The 19,676-nt window shown below is 46.0% G+C and overlaps 1 protein-coding gene across 1 annotated transcript in view; it reads left to right on the forward strand.

The window, feature by feature from the left end:
- The window catches only part of fam222a (family with sequence similarity 222 member A), a 41,347-nt gene that overhangs the window by 16,761 nt on the left and 4,910 nt on the right, over nucleotides 1–19,676 (forward strand). Inside the window, exon 2 of the mRNA XM_037258552.1 lies at nucleotides 7,224–7,366. Coding sequence (XP_037114447.1) covers nucleotides 7,270–7,366 — 97 coding nt within the window. The 5' untranslated portion in view covers nucleotides 7,224–7,269. The remainder of the gene's footprint in view (nucleotides 1–7,223; nucleotides 7,367–19,676) is intronic.

A 19,676-nucleotide genomic window follows, 5' to 3' on the forward strand; every position in this document is an offset into this window, starting at 1 on the left:
TTGATTTTCAGGTTTTGTACTCTCTCTGATGTCTCATTATTTTTAGAATTGACGTAGCTTTGGAAAATGCGCCAGTGTACACGATTGAAACGTAAGCCTGATTAGGATTTGCCGAGCTTTAGCGAGTGAATGATACTGCTTTGTGGAAATGTATCTATTATAAGACCACAATGAAGAAGAAGCGAAAAACTGGAAGACATCCAGCTTTTCGTGCTCTTGACATGTCCTCCCCGATAAATATAGGATTGCTAGTTAGAACCCAAATTGGAAGGTCTGGGTTTATTTATTATTGGTGAAAACAAGTCTGACGTTGGAAGACTTTTGGAAATGGTGGTGGTGCCATCTGTGCCTCGATCCAGCAGGTGCTTTCCAGCTGCATCCTCTCACTCCATTCAAGTAGATCCTATCTTGTCTGCTCTAGTCTGCTCCATCTTGGACAGGGAGAAGACAACAGCTGGACGGCTCCCACTTGAAAGGGAAAGGCTGCTGAATGAAATCTTTGCTTCCTTCCTGGCATTCTGGAGGAAGCTGTGAGCAGTTGTGTCATCCTGCCTTGTGTACTCCTTTAATATCCCGCAGAGCAAAAAAACGCCTTTGTCACACTTCAAATATATCAACTGGGATCAGTGTCAACATTTTGCCGGTGTTCTATTTGATTGCCCGGCGGGCTTGGCGGCACACTAATGTTATGCATGACTGAGTATTGGATCTGTAACACCCTCCAGTGAAAGGACCATGGGAATTGGGGTCACCTTAGGCACGACACAGAGCAATGTGTGGAGTCAGCCCGCTTGCAGCTGAGGGAAGGAATCACACTGCTTGAATTTAATTATACGTCATTGATTTATTGAACGGCCATTAATAAGCTTGCATTCTGAGGCAGGGCCATTCGGGGAGAAGCTTTTCCTTTTCTTTTTTTTTTTTTTTATTCATTCCTCTCACCCTCTATTTCATCATAAACTGACATAAGCCTTTCTTTGAAGTTCACGAGCCAAACAGAGAAATGACAGCACAACAAACAATGAACAAAACACAGAAAGACAATGGAAACTGTTTGAATATTCAAGCAAGTCGTGGGATGATGGGTGAGGGTGGTGGGTGGGGGGGAGGAAAAAAAAAGATCCCTTGTTTTATTGTTGCTGTGTTAAGCTATGAATGGGCCTGTCTGGGACAATAAAAGATTGTGCCACATTGGAATGACACATTTTTGCTCTATCAAAAATGCTTCACAAATTGTGTGTAATTCAGGCTTATGGGGAAAATATAAATCCCAACGCGAGAGCCAGGAAAATACGGCTCATTTTTCACATTTCGGAAGAGCAGGTATGTCTTGACGTTATATATGCAGAAATTTAACATTCGGCACGCCAGCACGGCTGTTCTGACGCAGACTCCACCTGTGATCAACAGTTTAGCGTGAGCGGCGCCTTTGCTCAACTTTCACAAGATATGTGCGGTTAGATGACAGGCAATGCCGCTGCAAAACAATACCACCAAGTCAACGCCGGCAGAAGACTTTCCCCTGCGGTTTTTATTTGACAACTTTAAGCCACACTCGCATTGCTCAAAGGCTCTGGCTGCTACCAGCAGGAGTGCAAGAAGCTCTGTCATGTTCTAAAAGCACTTTTGCTTGCACTATGCAGAGGCGGGGACTCTCCCAGCAGGGGACCACCAGGACATACAGTCATTACTACACTGGATACATCTCAAAGGTTGACATTAGATTTTTCTTTCTTTCTTTCTTTCAAAGTAGGGTTTGAAACTAGGGTTAGGGTTGCAAAGTAGGGCTTAAAATGAAGGATTCGAGGAAGAGTTTGCAATTTGGGTTAGCTTTACAAAATAGAGTTTGGCACTAAGGTTAGTTTGTAAGGCTAGGGTTTGAAATTAGGGTTTCAAAGTAGGGTTTGAGGTGGCTCGGGCATCTGATTAGGATGCGTCCTGGATGCCTCCCTGGTGAGGTGTTTCGGGCATGTCCCACCTGATGGTGGCCCCAGGGATGAGCCAGGACACGCTGGAGAGACTATGTCTCTCGAATGGCTTGGGAAACGCCTTGGGATCTCCCAGGATGAGCTGGACGAAGTGGCTGGGGAGAGGAAAGTTTATTGAATGCAAAACTAACCACAAAAAAACTATGGAATGTTTAGCACAGTACGTACTGTATCTTCATGATTAAGAAATACAATGATGCTATTGCCCAATTTTGACTTATCGCACAGAGCCTTCAAAGTTTTTGTTCATGTTGCAAGAACTTTGTCTAGTAATTGTCAGACCATCAAGGCCCACTTTTATGCTACTAAATTGTTGTTTGCAGTCCTAGCCTAGCTTCTATGCATTGATACTCCTTTTCAAATACGTAAATGTGTCAAGATATGTCAGATTGTGAAAATGTGAGTCTTCTCTGTGCTTCTTATGCACATCAAGATTCATTTGTTGTATGAAGCTTCAGTCTCATCACGACATCTTCATTGTGAATGTGCTTGCCACATGGATGCCTTTTGCGCCTCCCATTTAGCATGAATGAAATCAAGCCCGGCTCAAAGACGCAGCAGTTGGCTGTGCAGTCAATTAGTCTTCATTGCGATTACAGGCTTGACATTAGTCTAGACAGGCGTATTTTGATCAGAGATGACAGGCGGCCCGCTGCAATTGGACTGCCAGACATTCCTCACCCTTCATCCTGCGGATGAAGCTATCGAAGCTGACTGGTATATGGAGCCCTTGCAGCTGAGCGTCTGTGCCAAGATGCCCTTCATCCGCTCTTATAAATATGTCGACGTGGTATACAAGGCGCTATAAGCCTCAATAACAGCAACACATGGCCTCGTACACGCAGACTCGGCTGTCAGTATGTTATTTCAACACTGTATATCACGGCAATGATGCCTAAACTGTGGGCTTTTACACACAATGGCCTTTTGTTGTGCAGGTTATTTATTGTGCCGCTGTGAAGCTGTGCAGAGAGCTGGTGGGTGAGTGCATCCAAGGGCTTGTATTGTTCGGGAATCAGTGGCTTGTGTTTGCGGAGCTGGGAGGGTTTGCTAACAATGCCCTTTTTTATGTCCCCGAGTGCGTGCCTGTCGGCAAATGTCCCCTCACAAATTTGGTCTGTGTGTTGTTTTCTTGTTTGTGTGCGTGGAACGGGGTCAGCAAGCACAACCCCGCTCATTGAATGCAAAGTCCAAATGGACGGCCACTCGTGTGTGCATACAACATATTCTATTTGTGTGTGGAAAGTGGCGAGCTGAAGCTAATGTAACCTCTCTCTCTCTCTTTCACTGTCTGTCTCTCTGTCTCTCTCTCTGCATTCATGTGACAGTACGGTGACGGACAAGAGGGGGCGGGTGAGGGATTACAGGGGTAGTGCAGTGCCTTGTTAAAGAAAAGGAAAGGGTTAGAGTGTGTCGATTGGATTAACTTGTTTGGGCTTATTAAGAGAAGAGACACAGCAGCTTGTTAAAAGCACTGCATGGGGTGTCCCACAGTGAGACGGCAGGGTCACCATTCAATTAGGCTCAAGCCGCACCCACCTCTGGCAGGCTCCTGGTTCACAAGTGGTCCCACTCTGGGGACTCGGAGTAATCTAGGAAAGATGCGGACCATCCCGTAGGGAGCAGCAAGGAATATAGGAGCTGAAACTTGGACATGTCGAGTATAAATAATGCTGTCATGTTTTTAAAAGGCTCTAACGCGTAATGTTGCTATAAAAGTAACTTCTTGCTAATATGTTTGTATCGTGCATTATAACATGCAGAAATTGATCAATTCTGCCGTATAAGCTTAATGAATATTTGAATTTTTTTCAAATAAAATTCATTTTCCTCATTTGCAAACTATCCACATATACAAATATCAGTAGTTTGTAATTGCCAGAGTTTTTATTTTAGATTTAATGTCATTCAAAGACGCTCAACAGTGTTAGTGGAATCTTTAAACCAAGACTTTGCTTGATCTTGTTTTTTGATTGTACAGGGGCCTGGAATTTTTATGTGAGGGTCTTCTTTTGCATTACTTGTCAGTACTACGATGGCGGATTCCTTCTCTATATTTATTTCTGGCTCATGATTAGCAACATTTAGATTTGCCAATAAAATAAGGTAAGAATTCGACGCCTGTCAAATTACAATCCACACACTGGCCCTCTTACCAGCTTTTCACCTGAGCAAGTCCGTCTTAAAACGTACACACCTAAAAATAAACACTCCGTTGTTTCACCCTGTTACATCCTCCACTTTGCAGGATGCTTATCTGGACAGACAGCTTTGGGTGCGTGGAGACAGCTCCTCTGATCTCCTCTGCCGTTTAAGAACCTTTTAACGAAGAAATAGCCCTTCGCCGAGCCCACCGGCTCTTGATTCCGGCTTATTCCCTCATCTCGTGGGACTGATCCTTCCCGCCCCCACTGCAAAGCCAGCAGCGGCGTTATCAGAACGATAGACATCCTGGCTTTGGAGATACGGCCGTGCTGGTGTAATGGGAGAGTTGTGAGTGGATTTGATGAGCGAGTGAAGTGCAGGTGGTTTGAATGCGCCTACTCGCTCGCATTCTTCAGCATATTCAAGGGGATTGATCCAAGCGTGACCGGCTATTTTAGAGCAGCTGTTATGATGGGTCAGAGTGTTTTTCTGGAACATCATTTCCTGCCACTGATCGACATCTGCTCAACTACACAATAGCTAAAAGGAAGAGACGAGGCAAAGAGACGGGGGCATGACAAACAAGGCAAAGACTTGCTTCTTCTGCTTCGCTCTTAAAGGCAATAATGGGAGAAAATCGGTTCGTGAAATTGAATTGAAACAAAAGTGGGTCTTTTTCGCCAAAGCATAATGCCTCAAAATACATTTGCTGAGCAGCAAATGGAGAAAAATGGAGCGCAGTTATGCGATTGTCTTTCATTTCAGACAGGCAAAACTGTGGAAGTACCCCCTCCCCCGTACCTCCACCACAGCCAGCAAGTAGCTTTTAGTCTCAATCTACACCACCCATCCTCTCTGGCAAGCCGTCTTTTAACAAATGTTCTGCGAGGATGGGCCGCTGGTCACATTAGTGAGCACGTAGCGAGGGCCCACAGAAAAGGATTATGTGAACAGCCAGTAATGAACTCAAAGTGCCAGTGTGTTTGGGCCAGGCTCGTCCCGGGTGCCAGAGGAAATGACACTGCGCACGACCCCCTTTTTTTTTTTTTTTTTGCACAAGCACCTGGCCAGCAATAAAGTGGCCCTTCTCTTCCATCAGCAGTGTGTGCCCGTGCATGTGAATGTGCGTGTGTGTGTGTGATCGAGATAGCGAGTGGAAACAGATTCTTTACTCAGTGTATAATTTTACACAGTGTGTCCGCTTTGTGCTTAAAATGATCATTTGAGTTGCAATTTACTGAATCATTTGTAATCAACTGGAAAAATGGCAGCTTATTTGGAATTTGGAAAAAAAAACACGTTATTTTTGCTTCTTGTTCAGAAACAATGCAAATCTATTTTCAAGCATCTCGCTGCTATTTTTATTTATCAACAGCCCATTTTTTCAGTAATTCATTTTAATGAGAGAATGGGAGCATGTGTTTTGTGGGTGGTCTTTAATTTATGAGGTAATCATTGTAATTGCTTTCTTTCTTTGTAAAAATCATCATCTATAAAACTAAAGTAATAGGCGGCTCAATGTTACTTTGCTGATTCGCTGGCAAAATAAATAACGGGACACAAGCTTCAGAGAGGTGCATGAGAAATCATTTTTCAATAATACGCCTGACGCTGCCACTGACAGCCGAGATGAAATATTTGCTCCTGTTCTTTGTTTTAATATGAAAGGAACGGGAAGATAGTGATTCATAGTGATGCGTTTTGGACGCGAGACAGAGTTAATATGAAGGCCACAATTCTTTTTACAGGCATATTATGCTTGCTAGCTGTGAGTGGACTTTGCCAGTGTTCTACCATCTGAGTACCTGTTCCCTGGAAACGAAACCAAAAAAACTCCACTGAGTGAGGGAATATCAATCCTTATCATATAAGAACACTTCGCGGACCTTGGTGGTTTTACTTTAACTGTCCTCGTCTGACAACTTGTAATCAGTCACTATTGTGGCTGATGAATGATGCTCTCGATGTTGCTGGTTTATTGAGGCTTTGAGTGGACAGTTTGTTTATGCAATATATAAACAGCAGAATCGGGTCAGTCATGATTAATTAATCAATCCGTGGCCGGGCTAGACCTTTTAAATTTTGCTGAATCTTAATTTTCCATTTTGGATAATTTTTTGCTTCTGATTTTGAAGTAATGTTTTGCTGTCCTGGTACAGAAAGCAAAGTCCATAAATGAACACTTGGATGAGTTTGGTGTGGGGGAAAAAATGACCTCAAATACCTTTGAGTGGGATGGAGTAGACTGTAAACCAGACCTCACAAATGAATTTAAACAAATCCCCCAAAGATACACTCCAAAAGTCTTCCCAGAAGGGTAGAGAATTGCAAAGGGGGACTTCCTGCGGAACGTCAAACCTTCGGTATCCCAAAACATGTAGTAAATGTATATGTGTCCCGTTATGGGTTTTTTCATTGGAAATTAGCAGCCACCGCCTCACTTTTCCTGAGTGAAGGTGGTTGTAGGGGAAAAGCGAGAGCAGAGCTACAGATTTATGGCCTGGTGGGAGATTGATTAGCGCCGTCACTGGCCGTGATGTACGGTTGGCAGTCCCTCCCCCCCCCGCCCTCGCCCTCATTGCATTTGCTCATAAACACACAAAACCGCACGGGCCGGAACACTCGGGCTCGGCATCCGTGCAGACACCAGTCGGCCCCCGAGGCCCTCCGTGACAGCCCCCCAGGGCTGCTGCATGCTAAGCTTAGCAGTCAGGCTGCTGTTTTCTTTTTCCCTCCGCCTGTCCATAGATAACACCATCAATCACCACATGCACAGCGCACTGAGAGGAATGTGCTAAAGTGCTGCTACTTGTGTGTTTGTTGTGAGCAAGGTTTCATAGGCAGGAGATATGCTTGACTAGCTGTGTGGAGCTGCGCTGTGCACCGAGCCAGGGTCGGCCCGTGTGTGTTTATCAGTCAACACATGCAGCACAGAAGCCTCTAAATGTAGGCAAGCGTTCCCAAATGCACCCTGTGTGAGAAACAGCCTCATTTAGCCACTTAGCCACGTCCCACCGGGATAGCGGACGCAAGCTTTGGCCTCAAATGCTTTCTCCTGATTTCACTCAATGTTGTATTTTTGCACTGCAGGTTGGCCGCAGAACTCCCCCGGCTGTCGTACCGTGCCCACCTCGCCATGCTGGCCTGTCTGCAGAGGAGGCAGAACCCTCCACCCCAGCACCCGGTGTGTGCCAGCAAGAGCCTGGAGCCACCGCAAGCCCTGGGACGCAAATGTGAGTTCACAAAATGTTTGGAGGCTCGTTGAATTCGGAGGCTTGAGTCGGAATGTGTGCCTACTTCGCCGCGTCCACATAGTTAATCAGTCAATGGAAACAGAGCACTAACCCTGACTGTAAATAAGTGACCGTAAAATAGACTTTCCGGTTTCTGCTGTTTGTGTCACCATGATCCCGTGCTTCTCTGAGGAATTCCAAACAGTTGAACGGGCAAATGTGCACTTTACAGGCCAGATTGTCGTGTTGTTTGGCCCATCACTGTGCGGCTGTTTAACTGTGCTGATTGTGCGGTCGTGTCAACAGGGCTGAACAGACACTGTTTTAACGTGCCTCATGGCCCTGCATGACCCTGAGGGGTCTGTAAACATTTACAGTGTCTGGTCGGGGCCGCCTGTAAACCACGACAGCTGCTGTGTTGGCTCGCCCAGCACCAACCCTTGTGTCCACTCACAAAATGGTGCAAAGGGACAAAGATGAGCAGTTACAGAGTCGCTCAGTTAGTTGCGGCCAGTTTGCAGCTGCAGTCGTCACATCGAGAGAATCGATTGGAGTTTGATGAGTTGACGCTTTTGATATCGCTTTTAACTGTGGTCATTTGTGGTAGCATAAATAAGACTCCATCATGACAATTTAAAAGTTGCTTTGTTTTGCAAGATAGCCATACAAGCTGGTCCAAAGTGAGTAATAGAGAAACAATTTTTGTGAATATTTGAGAAACAGCAGCTTGCATGTCTCTTCAACAGTGGCACATCTTTAAAGAGCATTTGAGTTCAATTATGTTTCTTTTGTAATCTTTGGGCCCCTACACTGATTGGCTTTGCACTGAAGGAAATGATTCAAAAATAACGAAATTTGGACAAAGTGCTTTAATATCCTCATTTTTTTTAACCCACAAGAAATATTTTTTCAACCAAGGTGTGATCAAATCAGATAAGTCATTCATCCATCCATCTTGCATTTATTCATAGTCTGGTTGAAGGGGAGGTAGCCCAAAGGGAGCGGTTTGGAATTCCTCTGTGCTGTTTGATTACCTGACAATGAAGCAGAGGTGAAATGTGTCATTTGTTTCCTCTGTCCTTTGAGTGAAAAGTGTTTGTCTATGTGTGCATGTGAGTGTGCGTGTTTGGTTTTGCGAAGGCTGAAGGCGAGGAGGTTTTTACAAAAAGACCCTGCATGCAGATGCCGAGCGACTGCACAGTTCATTGATGCGACTCCCATTAAAAATCCCTCATAGCCTCAATAAAAAAGGACTTAACTGGCTCTGCCATCAGCTGGAAGCGTTCAGATCAGCTTGCCAGACAATCAATTTCCCCCAAGCGCGCAGAGCTTAGCAGGAGAAACGGGAGGCGGAGAGTAGGATGTTTCCATTATCACAGCCCGGGCTGGAGGGGGGCTGGGGGTGAGGCGCCGTCGAGTGGCGTGCAGGGCGGAGACAGCAGGCAGCGGCGAGAAGCCGGCTTTTCAGAAAGCCATTGACCGCCTGCCCTTAAAAATATCATATTGGATTAGCTTCATAGGGGCGGGCGGCCTTTTGATATTTTTTCTTCCTTTGGCCATAGAATTAAAAGGCAGTGCGGGGCATTACTTGAATTATAAATCATAGGCACTTGCTTTCACTGCGTCCAAATTCCACGCGTATGTGGCTGCACTCTCCTGCGCCAGCCGCTGTCATTTTTAATTAAATCCTCCTTATGGGTGACATTTGTAGCCCTCGTCCTCGCCTCCGCGTCTCTCCACCGCTGGCCTAGATGGAGACATGAAAGGCAGAGACGGCCGTGGAGCCAGTGCCTCTCATCATGTCGTGCCCCAGAGGGAGGGTCCCCAGACGAGAGAAAGAGAGAGAGAGAGGCCAGGCAGAGGGAGAGAGGTGAATAGAAGCACCTGACCCCGGACACCCTCCACCGGAGGCAACCCTCCCCATCGTTACGTCTCTGTTATCACGGCCCTCCGCTTTGGCTCTGAAGCTGCCACAGGAGGGAAGGGAAGAGAAGGGAGGTCTCCACTCCAGTGAGGAGTAACACTGACAGAGCTGCCCCCCAAATCCACCACCTGCCCTCTCTCTGGCCCAGACAGCAATTACTCCGCCATGTGTCAGCTACGAAAAAACAACTACTTCGCAATCTTACACGGCAGTTTAATGGCGATGTGGCTATTTCCTAAAATCGTATGGTTTTCCATTTGCTTGTTTAATTATGTTGTGATGTCACTCCAGATTTGGGGGAGAGGGCTATTATTTTAAATATCTGAAATATTTGTGCCTCAGCCAGTTATCTAACCTTTATTTGGAAGCGTCTATTTCAACTATCTGTGTGTGTGTGTAGTGGAATCAAATTGGAAAGAACAGTTTAATCCTAGTTAAATCCATTTAATCAACTGCTACAAAAATCCAGATTTGTTTTTCCAAATGTGCCCTCGTGCACACACACACACACACACACACACACACACACACACACACACACACACACACACACGCACACACATACTGTGCGGAGAGGAGACGGAGTGCACATGCAGCAGTAACCTCCTGCGACACCAGCCGCAAGGCCTGGCGTGCCAATCAACCAGGTGTAGATGAGACGTTCCCAGAAGGCCTGATATCCGCGGTTCATGCCATGTCAAGCCAGGTTGAAACCTCCTCCAGATTGATGGACAGAGACAATCACACGGCCTCGGGACACAGCATGGAGGTTCACCTGGGGATCCTCCTAATAGCCCTCTTCCTCTGCAGGCAGGGAAGCCGGAGATGTTAGACGATTGCTTTGCTTTTAGCTAAGCGGGGGGGAATTAATGGACACAGTGACCTTTTGTGACCTGCACGTATCTAATTTGCTGTAGATGGCACTACGGGGAAGTTGGAAAGCTCATAAAACTGCAGTATGTTGTGTGGAGTGCTATGATGTCAGCCTTTCCAGTTGAATATTAATAGGTGGTTACAATGGCTGCAGAAATAACAACTCGGAGCCTGACAGGCTACTCGGCTCAAGGCGGCTCGACTCGCCATTCACACGATTCCATTGGCTAAAGCTAATTCTATATGAGGTTTCAAGACTACTGCAAATGACCAAAATAAACCTGCGTGCTAACATTAGCATAGCCTGTTAGGTCTACAGTATTATACCTCTCGTCTTCATCTACAGTATTATACCTCTAGTCTTCATTTCATTCTATACACCATCCCCCCCTGTCCCCTAATGCAGAATTCAAGGAAAGGAGGAAAAAAAAAATCTGCATCTACTTGACCTTTTCCCACAGACTGAACTGTCCTCTTTTTACATCCCATTTGGAATTCTACAGCATGCCCACATTGGCATTCTGATTATTCCAGCAGGTCAAGAAGTATTCTTCATCGTGAAAGGTGATTGACAGCTATCCATGGACGGCCTCTTTTCTGGATGCCTGCTTATGCAATCTCATTGTGGGGGATCTCTGCGTTTGCTCTCGCATTTGAGAGGTGTCCACACAGTTTCATCAAATTGAAAAATGGTGGGAATTAAAAGGAGGAGCCTCGTGAGCGGCCGCAGCCTTCCCACATGCTTTGCGTAACCTCTTGCCATCTCACTGCTGGCACACAGAGGATCATTTCCGGCTGGTAGTGACCCGCCGAGCTTTGCCTTCGTTCTGCCCTCTTGCCTTCTGCTGTGAGCACAGGGGGTGAAGCAATCTTACTGCCATGGAAGGTGAGCTGGAGGAAGAGTGGCTCTGCTGTAGCTGTGTTCACAGCAGGAATTGGATTGAAAAAGAGCTTCCTAGTTCCAAAGCGAGCTGGCATTTGGGCGGCCCTGCAGGTGCAGGCATCAACACCCTCTGTCTTTGCCTGCCATAGGGGAGGGGGGGTTGGCTGCTGGCGATTGAGGGGACAGAGTGTCTCCAGTCCTTTGCTTTCGCACAGGAAATGATACACTAAGGGACGGATTTACCAAGGCTTTGCACGTACAAAAACAGATTGGATTTCACACCCGAGACTGTATTGGTCAAACACGCTAAACTGGCGCCCAATTTTACTTATTCTCCAGGAGTATGTTCAAAGCAGTGTGTGTGTTGTATTTGATCAAACCTGATTTGAATTTGGGTGGCTACTTTGAGGCCTCGTTTACAACTAGTACGATGCATGTTCGTACCCGGACTGTGCTTTCTTCTGCTGCGTACGCCGTTTAACATTAAAACTTAAAATATGGGTTCTTTTAAGGCGGACACGTGTGATACAAGTGTCTTTTTAATTAAGGACACACAACAGCGGTTCTATTTTACTGTTCAAGCTGCACGTCTTTATTTCCACTTCAGTAAATAACTCCATGCATTTAACCTCTTGGCCTTGATTGAAACGCACAGATGGTAAATATTGATCGCCATGTTGTTGCAAGAGGTCTCGCTGTAAAGAGAGCCATTATGGAGGAAGAGCAGCCTAGACGTTACCTACCGTACGTGTGAGCAACATCGGAGGGCACTTTTGTATCGCTTTGCACGCTTGTATTTCGTATTGCTTGACATTACAAGCATAATTATTAATATATTATTATTATATCATATAAATCTGTAAACTATTAACACAACAAATTATTATAACTCAATCAATATCGAGCACCATAGTTGAAAAAAATATGACAACAATATTACACAGTAATATTACACAAATGTTTTGTCACTAGACTCTGCTGCCTTCATTTTAACTGGCTCTAGACGAGGTTGCAATTGTACAGTTTGTATTTTGCATCAAACGCAGAACATGTCGTCTGCTCTTCTCCTGACCACTTTGAACTGAAATCCAATGAAGTGGCTGTTAAAGGTCAAAAACTCGCTCCTCTCCACCCCTCTCCTCCTCCTGGCATGTGTACTGCAGTGGAGTGCCTTGTTGTCTGTGCGGCGTTAAATATTAATTGGGAATCAGTGAACGACTTGTCTCTTAAATGATAGAACAGAAGGGCCCGGGCTTGCCTCAGGCATCCTGCAGGCGCCTTTCTTCTTCCATTTACCTGCAGGCCTGTGCAGCAGCACTTTCTGGGCTATGACAGGCCGGCCCAGCCGCCTCCAGCCTCCCCCTCTTCTATGTTCCTACCCGCCAGCATACTCTCGGCCCCTTGCCTTTTTCCCTCAGATCTGCTTCCTTTCTTATTTTTCTATGTGCTTACAATGGCTATCTCTCGGGTCTTTTATTCCAGACCTTTGTGTGCGTGCGTGTGCGTGTTGTGGATGCTTCTGCTCTTGGCAGTACATTGAGCTCTTTGAAAGAACAGTGTCAGGTGTAAGTCTTAAAGAAAGGACAAATAGAAGCTAACATCAAAAACTTGTCCTATTTTAGTGCCTGAGCCGTGCTCATAAAGTTTAATATCACCTCATTCTTTCCTGACAAGTCGCTTCAGTTTGTCTTTGCCTCCCTTTGTTCCCCACCATCCGCAGAGGTGACAAATTAACCTTCAGAGGCTAGCTTCCACTTTGCCTGACCCTTTTTGGATGAAAAGCTCCACAGAATTATTGTTAAAAATGGCATTGCTCTGACCTGTTGCCGACTCTTAATCAGTTTTGCACGGCTCCTCACGGGATTTCCAGAGGTTATATCGAGAAGCGGCGGGGCTGGATGCTAAATGGAAACCGAGGAGCGGCGGATAGAAATGTGGGGGAAAAAAGGGGGCGGGCGAGCGGACGGGTTTGACTCTGATGCCACAGCAATGAGTTCACAGGCTCATGAGCACAGGCCTAATCGCTCATGACAATATCGGCTGGTGCGCCAGTCGCAACGCATAACCACACTGCTGCTGGTGCTGACGCGGGGTATTTGCTGATAAAGCCTCTTCTTTCTAGACCGTACAACGTGCACAATGAAGGTGGCCCAGGCGGGCCGGAGGGCAAACCACATCCAAAGCCAGACCTAATTATTAAACAGAGCACTTTTCAGTGGAGAACATTTTTTCTCATCCATTAACTTTTCTGTTATGCATTCAAGCCCATGAACCATAGCGAATGGAAAAATGCTCTCTCAACTTATTCAATCATGCATCGTATATATTATTGTCATTAAGGTCAGGATTCAGATGTCACGATTAATCAGACAAATACCCGACACATTGTTAGTTTTATTGTCGCAATTGAATATCTGACCAATCACAGCACACATATAGACAGGAGTCAAATGTGCACTTAGACATTTTTTTCAATTTAGTCGTCTGAGTGTATTTTGAGCTAAACACATTACATGTTCGAGTCCGTTTGTTTATTTGGTACACGGGTGCCCCACAACAGGTGCGCCATGTGAATGCTGCATTTCACAACAACTTGTGTTTTTAGTGGACACTTGGCTTGATCATCACTAATTACCCCCCTTGCAGCATGAACCCCAGGGCCTCCTTTGTTTCGCGCTCTTTCCCACCTACTGTGAGCTCATGAATTAAAACAAAGATCACAAGATGGCAAACTAACCTCCTCTATTTGTCATTTCGCAAGCCTATCCTGCTCGTTGTCAGCTTAGTGGTGATTTTCTGTTATTGTTTTTTTAATTCCCAAGAGAGAGGCAGCAGGTCGGCCGCGCCGGTGTCAAAGGGGCAGGAATGCAGGACGAGTGCTTTCCCACGCTGTTAGCTTTCTTCTGCTGGAGACACAAGGCCCTGGGCCGGCTAGGCTCCGCTAATGCAGCCAGAGTGTGGACAAATGGAAAGTGACACTTGTGTGTGTAGAATGGTATTTGTGGTGACGCTTTGACTACAGATAATAAAGTGTTCACCCTGGGGTGATTTCGCCCCGGCAAGCACCCCAGATGAAACTCACTTACTCAGAGAGCGAGATGGAAAAGACAGAGGAGGAAGAGGGGAGGGAGCCTGAAGAGACAAGGCGGGGGCTGAAGCTGAGAAGAGCTAGATAGAGGGAGGCAGGAGGGATGGAAACAGAAAGAGAGGTCTGAGACGATCAAGAGACGGGAAGGAAGAATTTCCACTGTTTGTAATTGCAAAGCTTTAGGGGTCAGAGAGGGCAGCCGCACTGTGATGCCAGCTGAGATTTGTCCCTCTTTGGATCCACCTGTTTTTCCTCCTCTAATCCACTGGACTTTTAGCTTGAAAGAAGCTATAGTGTATTTAGTTTTTGAAGGTTATCAGTGATTCCCAAACAAGGGGACGTGTGAGCCGGAGGAGTCATTTCCCAGTAATTTCCCTGACAGCCCGTAAAAGGCAGGTCAGCCTGCAAAGTGCACGAGGTTGCCACATCAACCCAGCTAATTAATTTTCATGGCTGATCCAGCGACATCTGGCTTCAGAGATAAATTTTAGAGCGAAAATGTAAACACGACGGCGACCTATTGGTTTTGCGTGTCCTCAAAGGGAACCTTGGTAAGTTAATGAGCTCCTGTGATGCCTTGTCCTTGATAAATAGGGAAGACTGTCAACAAGAACTTGGGAGTGTGTTTGGGGTCAGGGCTGAGTCAAATGCTACCAACTTGTCAAATCACGAGCACAGCACAGGAACGGAAAAAGGGCCTTCCTCAAACCTTTGGAGATGGCTTCAATTTTATGAAAAATTATCTTTGGCCCCAAGATAGAAACAAACCCCCAAAAAGTATTTTAATGATTAAATACATTTTTGACATTCTTGTGAGGGATCAGTGCGCAAGTGATTTCAGCTTTGACACAATGCTCTTTGCACTTTGTAACGTTGTGGGCTTGTTTGGAATGAGTACATGTTGTTATGTGACGCCCCCCCACCCCCTTCTGAAAATAATCTCCAAGTTCATTCACATTGAGATGCATCAACATGTTTTATATTCCACTTATTACGCGTGCGCCTGAAACATCCCATCGATAATTCAGCTTCCTCAATAATAAAAATCCCCAAGTGAGCACAGGCTGTATGGAGTTAGGTGCAGACAATGCATTTGTTTGAAGATTATGATGACACAAGCAGCTGTGAATTCAGACAGCTCTATCCACAGAGAAATCATTTCAGTTTGATTTTTATCTTTGCAATTATAGATAACAGAGGGCTGACAAATAATTGCCTTGATTTTTTTTTTTCCTGCATTGCCCAGAAAATCAACCTTGAGCTGAACAGAGGGAGAGCTGAGTGCTCCCTAAAATGATTTTCCTGATATGTAGCAAGCAGCAGGGTTTCCTCACATGCACTTGAATTGATTAGTAGTTTGACTGAAGGCATATTCAACTTGCCCCCCTCCCCCCTTCCTCCATGGATGGCGCTCTTGCACAGCCTCAAACATGTGCTTCCTCTGCTCTCTCACTCATCAGGAAGCTCCTGTGGGGCACCGAAGCTTTGATTGACTGGCGGCCGAGTCCACGGGACGCCTCTATTATTATCATTTCCTTGCGGGAGAGGGGTGGTGGTGGGGGGGCTGCGTCCAGGGGGTCTGGCCCCACAGCCTTTGCTTTGTATACGCAATAGTCAATTAGAGGCAGTGCACCGCCGGAGACGAGTGGGATGTGGGGTTAATTGCAGAGGACCAAACAGCTGGCTCTATCAAGGCCTATTGTGTTTGCGGCAGTTGTCACGGCAATTGAGGCCTCGCTGTAATCGCTGACTAATCAGACCTGTGCCAGATGACACCTCCATTAGCACAAGGCAGGTATTGTTCAGCTCCCCCCCCCCACCCCAGCAGCAAATGAGGTGGGGCCGGAGGATCATACATACCGCGATCCTATCAGCTAAATGAGTAACAATAGCTTGAGGTGGAGGGTTACTTCAGCCAAACACACTTCCTCGGTTGCAATCAACTTTTGGCTCGAGTTTCAGGAGTTTGGGATGTGCTTTAGCCGTAAAAAGCCACATGTCATTCAGGTGTCGTTTTGTCATGGAATGCAATGAATACATTTGACCTGTCTGCATTTAGTCCTAGCAGTTATTGAAATGAGCAATTCTTGGGAGGTCAGAACCCATTTTGGAAAAAAAAAAGCATTATTACAAGATGTGTACTGGTACGTGATGTACCTGGATTCCGTTTCTGCTGTATGATATAGCGGCGGAAGGCAGAAAATATTAGCTAGGGGACAGGAAGTGTAAATGCCTTGCATGCTCGTCACTCATTTACTCTGCAAACAAATATAGTGCAGCACAGACTTTGCCTAAGTGTCATATCTCACATAAAATTTTAGCGTTAGGTTGAAACCTATTTGAAACCGCGTCTTGAAAATGTTAATGTCCCTGCAGCACAAAAGAAAGATGACACCACATCCAAGGGCATTTACGCAGCCTCTCGCCAACTCATCAAATGAAGCCAAAGGCCATTGGTGTTTTTACAGATTCATCATTCCGACCCCACCTGACAACCACAAACAACAATTTTATACTCACATTTACAGAGTGGTGACTGAACCAACACAGCCCACATGGAAGTGTAAACGGCAACATGTTTCAAAATAGCAAAACATTCAAATATAAACACACAACATGCAGTGATGCCAGTGACAACACAGATGATGGTCAGATGATAAGTATTCATAATAACATCAATGTTTTTATTAATTACATTGTTCTAAAAGAGCACCTAGGGATTTTTTTTTTTTTTGTATATTTAGTATAATGCAGCTCGCCATGATCCAAAATATTTGGAACGTGCAACTATTTGCCTGTTGTTTTTCTCTATTTGTAGAAAATGACAGAGCTTGCTTCCCGCCTTCCGCAATTAGTCCAAAATCAAATGCGCACAATCAGCAAAATTCTCGATTATTCTCATTTTTGCCAGTGGAGTGTTGTTTGCCATTCCCTTAACTTTTCTGTCTTAATTGCAAGTCAACCAAACAACTTTTTCTCCCTTCATCTAAGCAAGCAATTTTTCTCCCCCCTGCTGACCTGACTACATGGTCCACTGGGATCAAAGTGTGCGGAGATATCGCCTCTGCAGAAGTGAAGAAGGAAATGCTGAGAGCTTTTTGATGTCGTGCTATTTCTTTACACTAATAAGAAGAAACTTTTCCATAATTGTAGAACACTCAGAACTTCAATCATTTGGAGCCAGGGTATTTTAGGTAGACTTTTTCCCTTTGCTTGCTCATTTCAGGCTCTTAATTAAAATGCAAAGCATTCTCCCGGTCCTCTGGATTTGATGCTGCGCTCTTTCACATCACTCCTACCTGCTTCCCCTTCTCTCACACACTCCCCCATCTGGTTTTTGCCTTGGTGTGATCAACACAATTTGACCCCTCACTCGAAAGGAGTGCTCGGAATTTAATGGATTTTTTTTTTTTTACAGTCTAATCGAACCAGTTCCCTCTTTATTGCTGTTTTGTACCCAATGGACCTCGTCTTTAGCAGGTCTCCCCCCTGCGCACACACACATTTAGCAAGAAAATGAGTTCATCAGAATTCAAAATGTACCGCTGGCTAATTAAAGGAGTGTTAATTGAGTGTTAAGAATCGAGCACCCCCTTTTCCAAAACACACACACACACAAGCAATCAGAGTGACAGCACCGGGTACACCAAGGACGTTGCGCTTGGGGAGCTTCATGCCAATCAAAAATGGAGAGAAATGAGAGTGGCCATCCTCCCAGTGGAATGGCTTTTCCAGATCACATCACCGCCCGACGTTATCCCACGCCTGCTCTCCGTGGCTGTCTGGCCGCCGCAGAGTTGAACGGCACGCAGATAGCCTCGCTCACCGCGTGCATGCCGCTAATGAGCGGTGGCATTTCGAGATGCGCTGCCCTGACACGCGGGCATTGTGTGCCAGGCCCTGGATTATTAAGGACCAAGGTCAGCCCGTTAATTGCCATCTCAGCTCCCCGGCATGTGATTCCCCCTAATAAATGCATGTCCGCTTGCACTTTTAGCTCATCTCCACTGCAGCTCAATCATATTCTTTATTTGTTTACATTTAAAGTTTCATTCTCCTTGTTCAGGCTCGCCCCGCTCGTAAGCTCTTTTCACGCGCTTGTGAATGCACATCATCTCGGAAAGGGAAATAGCGTCTCTTTGCATCCTCGGGGGAAATAATTAATCCTTACAAGGCTGTCGCATGTCGAAATGAAGCGAGTGTGAAGCATTTAGCCCAGGAGGCATTGCAGGCTGTCGCCGGCGCAGGCACCTGTTGTTGTCCCTGCCCTACATTTCATGAGAGAGGATAACAACATGCTTCACTGATGTCAAACGAGACACACAAGTGCAGTTGCGGGTTTGCGAGTGAGTGTGGGTTGTTTGCGTGCCTTGTTTTTCGGCTTTCACGCGTGGTATTTGCATGCACAGGCGCGCCGAAGCGTGCGCACAGGTGCAGGGAAGCCCCTACCTCACGATGAGGTGAGGGTGCACACAAAGGCGGTGCAAGCTGCCTCGGAGGCTGTTTTTTATCAGCGAGCACCATCTGTGCTCGATGCTGCCGCTCCTTGCGCAGATCTGCTGCAAACTAGAGCAATAAGTCACACGGTGGCAATAGAAGAGCAGACTTCCTGCATCTGAAGGGGGGGGCGTCAAAGTGTGGGTAGGCCAATGCTAGTTGTAATCAAGTTTGCTCTAAAATTTCTGCCATGCAACTGGAAGGAGAAAAAAAAAAGATGCGCTGGAATCAAAAGAATCCAGATGCTCAATTGCCACCTCCTGCCCCTTTTTTTCCCCTTTCTGCCTGTGATTTCTAATAACCGGAAGCCTTTGTGAGGCCGAGATGGGTTTTGTAGGCCTGAAAGGCCTTCTAATCCCTGTGGCCCGTCAAGTGTGAAGCCCTTTGATGCCAGGTTGGCGTGCCAAAGTCTCTGCCTATTGACAAACAAGGGCCAGGCTGGGAAAAGACGGAGGGAGAGGGATTTAGGCTCACTTTTTGAAGAAACGCAAGCTCGGCTGTGGAAAATATGGACCCAGTCGGTGAGAAGGAAAAGAATTAGCCCGCCTTTAATGAATTTCTGGCTTTTTTAATGTAGTTTTTCCTCTCATGTGTCAGTAATTAGGTGGAATGATGGGCATAAAGCAGCTGGGGGCTTGTCAGGGCGGCAGGACACAAGGCCCTTGATATGCCTGAAAGCCAAGAATCCTTCCTCATTTGGCCCATGTGATGATCAAAGATGTTTTTTTTTTTCTCATGTAAAAGATCAGGAAAAAAATGCTGCCTTTCCCATTTGCATGTGGACCGGAGATGGGCTTTGAAATGAGCGTGTTTTTCCTCTTCAGAGCAAAGCAAACAAGTCTTGTCAGTTTTCCACTGTGAGTGAGAGCATCAAAGAGCCCGGCAGCGACGTCGCCAGGGAAGCCGAGCGGTGCCTCATCAAGGTTGGCGAGGTCGAAGCTGGGCTGGCCCGGCGTGCTGGGCTCCGCCCCTCGGATGGCACTCTCTTTGAGTTTCATACTCACTTCTCGATTGATACCAATGGTTAAAAAAAAATAGAACTCCA

This window comes from Syngnathus acus, chromosome 9, assembly GCF_901709675.1.
Source record: "Syngnathus acus chromosome 9, fSynAcu1.2, whole genome shotgun sequence".
NCBI lineage: Eukaryota > Metazoa > Chordata > Actinopteri > Syngnathiformes > Syngnathidae > Syngnathus > Syngnathus acus.